Source organism: Formica exsecta, unplaced genomic scaffold (genome assembly GCF_003651465.1).
Source record: "Formica exsecta isolate Colony F162 unplaced genomic scaffold, ASM365146v1 scaffold72, whole genome shotgun sequence".
NCBI lineage: Eukaryota > Metazoa > Arthropoda > Insecta > Hymenoptera > Formicidae > Formica > Formica exsecta.
In genome coordinates this window covers 6,179,505-6,189,114 of record NW_021853485.1, presented here as the reverse complement: position 1 = coordinate 6,189,114, position 9,610 = coordinate 6,179,505, and the positions used below count along the sequence as shown (strand labels likewise).

The following is a 9,610-nucleotide window of genomic DNA, read 5'->3' as shown; positions in this document are numbered from 1 at the left end:
TATATATATATATATATATATATATATATATATATATATATATATATATATATATATATATATATATATATATATATATATATATATATATATATATATATATATATATATATATATATATATATATATATATATATATATATATATATATATATATATATATATATATATATATATATATATATAATCTAACATAAATCGCATATATATATGAAAGTATAATCATGACAAAATTCTACTTGTAACATAACTGACAAAATTCTACTTGTATGTTCGCGAAATATATTGCCAATCTTCCCAAATAAGTCGACTATTTCAGTTTTAGCCGAATTCTCGAGCCACATTCGAGCGTGCAATGCAGACACACGCAACCGCATACAGTCGTGCATGCCGAGCGGTAAGCTGCGCGCACACAAAAGCGCGTGTTTCACGCGCATACACACACACACACACACACTTACACATACATACACAATACACATAGCCGATTCGCGGCTGACACAACACGGGTAAGGTAGCTTGTCAGACAGGTATTATGTGTAATACCGCGGTCGTGGTTGTCGTCGGGTTAAAACTACATCGTGACTCTCTCCGACTGCTCTTTCTTCTCTTGCTCTCTCTTTATACGTCCCTATCTCTTTCTTTCTCTCTATCTTTTTCCTTCGTTCTTTTCTCTCATCATATTCCGTGCTTTCTCTCTCTCTCTCTCTCTCTTTCTCTTTCTCTTCTTTCCTCCACGGCACCAAAGGTCTACTTTATGATCGTTCCTTCGAAGGCAGCCGAACCGAGTAGCTTGTTTTTCACCGCTGGATTCCCTCGCAAAGCAAGGATAAATGAACGATCATTATATGAAAGGAACCAAGCGCTTCCACGTCAAAACTGAGTAATGGACTTCCAAAGTTTTCTCTAGAGAGAAAAATATATTCTCTCTCTGTGCTGGCAATTTGTAACATCCAAATGTAAAGTTTAATCTAACTTAATAAAAAAACGGCGGGCTTGAAATGTTGTGTCCGAAGCGCGCGCTCACGCACACACGCACATTCTGCTTTCAACAATTATCTTTTGCATTTTTGTAGTAAAAAAAATTATACACGCAATATAAGAGATTCAAATAAAGAAAAATATGGATATATGTAAAAAAATAACTTTTAATTAAGAAATAATTAGTGCAAATCAACAAAAGGAATAGTAAGACAGTCCATAGGATAGATGTATCAAATTACAACATTTATTAACAAGAAATAAATTTCTGTTGTATGTAAAACTCTATTCGAGTAACACGTCATCAACATTCTCGGAAGCGTTCGTAAAATCATTTACTCCACTTGCTCCGACATCGAAAGAATGAACTGCGTGGCAAAGCCTAGACGTGAAAGGGGGTTCCTAAATGGCCGTCCATAATGGCAGATTAAGAAGTCCATAAATTCGTCGAATTCCCAATTGAATAGCCGACCAATCTGTCCGAGCCTGCCATCCATCCAAGTTTTATTACTTTCGTCGTTCGCCGCTGATATCCTGCTGTTACGTCCTCTCTCACGTTCCGTCCTCTTTCCTCTGTTTTGCCTCCTTCATCCCCATAACTCTTCCATCGCCATTTACCCCTTCCCGCCACATTCGTTCTACCTCTTTTTCTCGTTTCGCTCGGCTCTCTTCGGTCTTCTTCTATATCTTTTCATCTCCTTGTTACTTCTCTCCACGTTTACTCTTTGGTCGGTCCCTCTTCAACTCTTGGAGAGACACGAGAAAAAGACTACAGAGAGAGCTCTATAGCGGTGTGTTATATCGGCGAGAGAAATAAAACAGCGACGGAATCTCGAGCACGTCTGTTCTGGTTTTGCGGCTGCTGCGTCTTCGCACCGCCTTACTTTATAACGAATTCACCCGCTTCGTTCTCCATTTCCGTTTCTTCGAGACTTTTCATCTTCATCTTTTTTTCTCGCGTGTTCATTAATATATTTAATAATAATAATCGTAATGAAAAACTTTTAATAACATATGAATTATTAAGCAATTTCCGGAAATTTTAAAGACATTCGAGTTAAAGAGAAATCTATTTATATAAAAAAATAATTGATAAAATAAATAATACAATTTCTTGTATCTTACATTTATTCTATTTAAAAGTTTTGAAACTTATATATTAATTTTTTTCATTTACTCAGAATGAGTGCTTTGAAATTTTCGTCAAAGAAAAATTGATTCTATGTTGATCAAACTGTTTAGAATGAAAAGAACATTAGATAGTTTCTCGGTCCGTTCTCTGTATTTTTTTGCTGTATCAAAAGCAAATTGATTTGAACTGCATTTATCGATTTGTACTCTTATTTTGTAAGGGGCTCATATTTCAAACTTACATTACACTTAACGAGACACATCGTCGATACGCTCATATATAATAAGTATTAAGTTAAGATACTCTCTGAGAAATTTTCTCGGGAAGCGAACGATTAAGAAAACGGGCAATTTCTTTCGCGTACACGCGAGCCACGTGGCAATTACGTAAGGCATTCGACACGCGTGGATAAATAAACGAAGTCGATAAAACGATATGACGAGCACGCCGCGTCGCGCTCATCCGCCCGCTTGCTCGCTCGATCGATCCCTATTTACATCTCCCTGCTTTATAAACGCAGCGCATTATTAATTCCGCGAAGCTAACAGGTTAATCTCCGGCAATAAATGTCATATGCGCCAATGTGTAATTATGCGTGCGTGCGCGTGTAACTAATGACCGCCGATCGACCGACAGAAGTACTTTAACCGCTGATAGCTCGTATCGCTGTTAACGCGTGCCTTCGTTGCATATGGCATTCTAGATGGTAGATACAATTCCATTTTTTGTATCGAAAAGAAATATTCAAATTTTTATTTCCCTTACTGTCGATATTGGCAAACTTGAAGAATGAAGATTAAAAACTGATCCTGATATTTTTTAAGCTATATTTATAGTGCGCGTGTAAAAAAAATAATCATATAATTCTATTTTATAAACTGATTATTCTATTTTTATATTTTTCTATGTTAAATAAAAAACTCAGCTTTTTTTGAAAAATTTAATCCACACTCAAATATCTATATTCAAAGACTCTGATTCGTATATCATGAACACATTCTGAACATCTTGTACAGAAAGGCATTACGCGAGATTGTGAAGGCTACACGAACAGCCACCAATACAATCATATGTATCCCCGTGAGCTAAAGTGTGTATCGTAAAGGCGTCTATCTCCCATCGGACCTGGTTTTGTCGATGTCAGGGTAGTTTAGTTGGATCACAGAGACGTTGATGAAAGGATGCTTGTTGGAACGGGGCGGGCAGGAAGGGAAAGGATGAAGAGAGAGGGAGAGAGAGAGAGAGGTCTCTCTTTCCCGTGGATGGAAGCTAGAGTTATACAGCTTGTTATCGATCTTCGGAACATCTCTCGCTTCACCTCGGCGGAATCCTGCTCTTGCTCCTTCTTATGCTCCTTCTCTTACTCCTCCTCCTCGTCTTACAATCTTCTCTTCCTATGTATCCTATGTATCCCGTCTACGAGATGTCGCTACCTCTCAGATTCTTTGAGATTCGGATTTGAAACGTCTGCTTCCTTGTCAAGATCGATAAACGAGAAATTGTCATTAGAGATAGTTGTACATACAAATTTAATCCATCCCTTAATATACAATGTTAAGTAAATTTATAATTGATGATTAAATCAAAATATCAGTTAAAAAAGATCTCTGCTAGGTTGCTGTAAAATAGATAAAATTAGGACTAAGAATCTAGTATTTTATTTCTTATTTATCAGACTATGCCGTGCAATTAATATCAACATTTATCGTTGTAAATTGTGTGGAAGTTTTATAATAAGCTGAACATTATAAAGAGAATTTCTGAGACATATCGCGCATGTATCTTCTTTTTTCACTAAAGTTCTTTAATACAACTCGTTTCTGATGGATCTTCTTCGCTGCGATTGTGAGCTTTCAAGTCGAAAAGAAATCCACTTATTTCCAGATTGATCTCAGTCAATGTTGTTTTCTGGGTGCCACGGGCGACCGCCATTCGGTAAGGACAAATATCGCTGCTCTGTGATTTCACGTTTCGCCTGGCAGCTGCATCGTTCCATTCCGCTCTGCAGGTTCTATCGAGCGAGATATCATCGAGATATCATTCAACCGCATCACACGTAACACATGCATAGAGTTAGATATATCTCTAATATTATTTTAATATTATATCTAAAAAAACTCACAAAATTTAAATATTTCTTATTTTATATTTAAAAATATTCAATATTTTAAATTTTAAATATTACTTTGCATGTGAAAGTGTTCATCTGATAAAACAATGAGATACATAAAAAAATTATATTTGGCGATTACATGAATAAATAACGTAATATATCCCAGAAAACTGCTGCTATTTCTTTTTATCTTTGCATTGATCAAGTATAGTCTATCGACGATTTTTCTTGACTAAAATTTAACTTAGTTGATCCATCAGAATCGCGAATTAGACATGAAACTCTATGTATATAGATTAGAAGACAAATATTTCCCTCGACACATCGATAAACGAGACATCCACCTTGCTCGAATCTCGGAAGATATTTTCGTGACGAATATTCGATGCGAGAACTCCATTCGTACGAAAACCGAAAGCGATCTCTCGGTTTGAAGCAATGTGTTCGATTGTCATCGCTTGAAGGGCGAGTAACATCGGACGCGATTTCATGTGACAGCTGTTCCAAACCGAGAGGATTCGACTCCGAGATACTATGATATCGTTGGGCTCGACGGTATCTCACGAGAAATATTATCTCGTTGTTTTATGCTGAAACTGCGAGCGCTTTTCTTCTTCGTCCATTGGTGCCTGGTTTCTTTTGACCACGACCGCAAATCTCCCGCTTCGGAAAAGAGCTCCTTTATCGTTCGCCGGCTTTCAGGAAGAGGAAACTCGAGGAGGAGGCGGCGGCGGCGGTGCACTTGCACCGATGTCGTCTGTTCACCGCAAAAGAGCGATGGGCAAATAATGCTGGATGTGACTTCGTGTTCTTTGCTTCCAGCTGCCGCGACCGCAATCTCTCCGGGGCGAATCGCGCGATTATTCGTTTACTGTGCCGCGAGAAATTCTATTAAACCTAGGGAACTCGGGGGTCGCGAGGCCGAATGTAAGATTTAAGGATAAACTCATTTGTAAAATTGCTATTATGCCACATAATACTATGAAAAAAATGTTATCAGGCAAAATATTATCAAATATGCCATTAATTTTTATTTTTATTTATATATGTATATCTTAATAATTAAATTTGAAATATAAAACACTTTTAAATTAATTTCAAATTTAATAAAGAATAGAATCTTATTATTTATTTTACAGACTCGGAGTTTATTTCGCTAACACGTGTATGTATTTGTATATTAAAACAATTTTTATTTTTATTAGTTCAATCTCTCATATTTTCTATTAGAACGTATTTTATTATATTATTTAGTAAACTCACTTGAACGAACGTCGTTTTACATTTTCTTCGCTAAAGTCTTTTTGACAGCATGCATTTTTGCGAACTTCGCCGTTCAAAGTGAAACGTTTACCGACGTAAGGCTAATGTTCAACGCTTGTCTGAGTTATTAGCGGCTAATTAGTCATTTACTCGACACTCTACTGCTGTCGGGATCCACATGAAAAAAAAAAAAGAAAAAAGAGGAAGAAAGTAGCGCAAGAAAAGAGCGGTGCAGCGGGAGGAAACGAAGCTCGAAAACAGACGGGATGAAAAGGCGCATGTCGAGGGTGAGATGCACGGATTTATCATCATCCCTCGCTGATGCTAGTGCTCGCCCATACATTTTTCTTTCGCGGTAAATGGGAATGACGTCAACACGCGAGGGGACGACTCAATCAACCAAAATGCCCCGAGGTTTCTGCCGTGTGGCGAGTAAGGAAGGGAGAGAAAAAGGGCGAAAGTATGAGGGGCAAGAGCCGCAGGATAGAGGAAGAAACAATGAGAAACATCTCGTTTTATTCCCGAGACGAGAGAGAGAGCGAGATGTACGTCTGACAGATGGAGTAGAAACACGGTGTTATGTGGCTTTTAGGAACTTGGTCGCCTTGGAACTTCCGCCGTTTTTATTGTTCTCTTTGTGTGTATCCGCCTCTTTATTTTTTCCTCGACTACCGTACTGCTTGCCCCTTTATTTTTGGTCTCGATTCACATCGTCCGCGGAGGAAACCCGCTTCGATGCAAATAACTAGCTCGTTTCGACGATCTTCCCCGGATATTCTCATTCTAACGGAGGTATCTATTTTTAAACGGTATTATTCTCAAAAGACGTGGATCGTGTCTCAAGGAAAAAAATTAATTCAAACGCGATGGAAATAAAAAAATTTTTTTATCAAAACTACTGTAGAAATTTAATTTTATTTCTGATCGTATTATTATCACACATTTTAGCCATTTTTTAATCTAAAATTTTTAATAGCTGCTCTCATTTTACGAAGAGTATGTTTTTTTCTCTTATAAATTCTATCTTACTGCGCATAAAATCACGCTTTTCAAGAAAGCAATTTTTAAATAGAATTTTCTCTTTTGCTCGTTGATAGAAGACATCGTTTATTTTACATACACCCTGTATGTTCCGCGAAGCTTTGACATTTAAATCTGGTGCAACACCCCCCATGGAGGCGATTCGATTTACGTCAAGTCGACTTTAGCTATTACGCGAACGCGAAAGTGATTTAGCCGCACACACTGTATGAGAAGACGAGAATTTCGCGGGAACACCTGCAGCATTTATCGTCGGGATCACCTGCGAGAGGCTGGGTTTTCTTGCACGTGCACGGCCGAGATATTTTCAATTAACGACGCTGATCGTGCAGGAACGAAGAACACGGTGAGAGGAAAAGGGAAGACAGATGCGAGTTAGCTCGTCACCGGGTTGCCATGAAACTTATTACGCGATGAAACTGCTCTGGGAGTTAAAACCGCCGTATTTTTTAGGACCGATTTTTCCTTTGTCATAACTTTCGCATTGTTTCGTTATCGCAATGATACGTACTTACGTTTCTTCGTCCAACACAAAAAAAATTTGTCATTTTCTCTTTCTTCTTCTATTTCTTTGGATCGAAAACAAGGATTTCTATTTCCTATTTATTCGGATCGAAAACAAATCAAACTTTAATTTTGCATTCATTTTGCGATCTTTTATCAAAGTGGACTCGACATAATGTAATTTGCGACAATTCTCCAAAGCATAGTATATATATATATAAAATATAGCAATGTAATACCAATATAAATTGACTTTTTTAATGTAACAATAAAAATTTATATTATTTAGACAACTTTCCATAAAAATTTTAAAAATATAATTTTGCAAAGTATAAGTTTTGTATAGTATTTTATATCTGGAATATTTGGAGTATGCTTTAGAGAATTGTCGCAAATTACATTATGTCGAGTCCACTTTGATAAAAGATCGCAAAATTAATAGCCAAAGATACATATATCTTATTTACTTGTATACTGGATACTTCCGACGTCAATAGATTGAAGATATCAAACATGCTATATAAACATTGCTATATATGTTGTCTTAGAGTTAAAGATACTTCCAAATTCTATCAGAAAACAAAACATAATTATTAAGTTCTCGAAGGATTTTGTCTCTATTTGATTATTACTATTTGAAACATTTTCTTTCTATTGCAGGTGTACTAGTAGTAAACGTTACGTGGCGAGGTAAAACGTACGTAGGGACGTTACTGGACTGTACGCGTCACGATTGGGCGCCACCCCGTTTCTGCGACTCGCCGACTAGCGACCTAGACGCCCGCACACCCAAGGGACGCGGTAAGCGCGGTCGCGCAGCGGCCAACTCTACGCCCGGTAACGATCTGAGCAACTTCACGGAGACGAGGAGTTCCGTGCATAGTAAATTGCGCAACGGTGGCAAAGGTCGTCGGGGTGCGCAGGGATCACCCGCGGCCAGTCCGAGTCCGGCGGCGTTCGTGCCACCGCGACCGGATCCAGCGGCAAAGCGGAAGTCACGCGGACCAGAAGAGGAGCAGGACAAGAATAAACGACGGGCGCCACCGCCCACACCGCCTAGCGGTTCGCCGCCCGCCAGTCCGGTTTTGCTCGAATGCCCCGAACCGAACTGCAGTAAAAAGTACAAACACATCAACGGACTCAAATATCACCAGAGTCATGCGCACGGCTCTGCCGATGACGACGACACCAAGGAGGGTATCACTAGCATGTCGGAGAACGACGAGAGCAACATCGAGGCACCGAGTCCAGCTACGCCAGTGAAGTCGCCAGCGGACAAGCCCGAGGGCACGCCGGTGAGAGCGACGAGTCCACCGGCAGCGGGATTGCCACCGGAAACGCCGCCACCGCCACCGAGGGTGCCGTCGCCCAGCATAGAACCACCCACGCCCGTGCTCGCGGATAAAAATATCGTGAAGCCCGGCGTGCTGAGGTTTGGTCAGGATGATCTGCCGGCGCCTACTTCCACTGTATCTTCGTCGAGAGTGCAGCAGCAATCAGTGCAGCAGCAGCAACAGCAGCAACAGAGTCAATCATCGTTAGGCTCGTCGAATCCGCCCCAAAGTCCCAGCCCACATCCCAGTCAATCCCCTAGGCCTGTGCCTTCACCGCATCCAAGCACGAACATTCCCCAGCCCCTCAACATACCGCAACCGCCACAGCCCTCTCAGATGCAGCAATCGCATCAATCGCAAAATCCACTTCTGCAGCAGGCGCAGCAGACGTTGCAACAGGTCGGTCAACCACCGCAACAACAGTTGCAGCCTGGTGTTGGCAGTCAGCAGCAACAACAATTGCAGTCATCGGTTCAACAGCAGTTACCGCCAGCGCATCAATTACAATCGGTGTCGCATCCTCTGTCGGCTCAATTGGGTCAACCCGCGCAGGCTCATGTTGTCCAGTCTGCCGGGTTGCAGCAGCAGCAGCAGCAGCAGCAACAGGCCAGTCTACAAAGTATAGCCAGTCAGCATCCGGGTCTGCAGAATCTGACGAGTCAGGTATCGCAGCAGGCGGCGGGTCTACAAACGGCACCGCCACCGCCGGGTCATCCAGGTCAAAGCGTACAGTCACATTTGCAGCAGTATCCGTTGCACGCGGCAAAGATGCCACAGTTTAAGGTGAAGCCCACGGCGGCACTGATGCCAGAGCAAGACAAAAGCAAGACGAGCACCGACGCGCGTGTTTCCAAGCCGCAGGGCTACAAGAAGAAGTCGCGAAAATCGCCTGGCGGTAGTCCGCACCCATCGCCGCTCGAAGCGCCGATTGTTGATTCGGCGCGCGACGATGTACAAAGTCCGGCCTATTCGGACATATCGGATGACGCGGCGCCGGTGCTCGAAGCCGAACCGGCAGATAAGTCCAAGCAGAGCCAAGAGAAGGACAACAAGGCCACGGCACCGGCGCATTTGCCTGCTCACTTCAGTATGTATCCGTACTACGGTCAGCCGCCTTATCTGGTGCCTAGCGTACCGGATAGCAAGCCGGTGGTAGATCAAAAGCCGAGCGATCTTACGCCCAAACAGGAGATCAAACCGCTCAATATACCGCAGATGCCTTCGATGGCGAGTTTACAAAGC

At 41.2% G+C, this 9,610-nt stretch overlaps 1 protein-coding gene across 5 annotated transcripts in view; it reads left to right on the top strand.

The window, feature by feature from the left end:
* Positions 1 to 9,610, top strand: part of LOC115243698 (zinc finger protein 608-like) — a 169,542-nt gene that overhangs the window by 139,352 nt on the left and 20,580 nt on the right. For all 5 annotated transcript variants that reach the window (XM_029820875.1, XM_029820871.1, XM_029820876.1 and 2 more), the window contains one exon: positions 7,695 to 9,610. In XM_029820875.1, coding sequence (XP_029676735.1) covers positions 7,695 to 9,610 — 1,916 coding nt within the window. The remainder of the gene's footprint in view (positions 1 to 7,694) is intronic.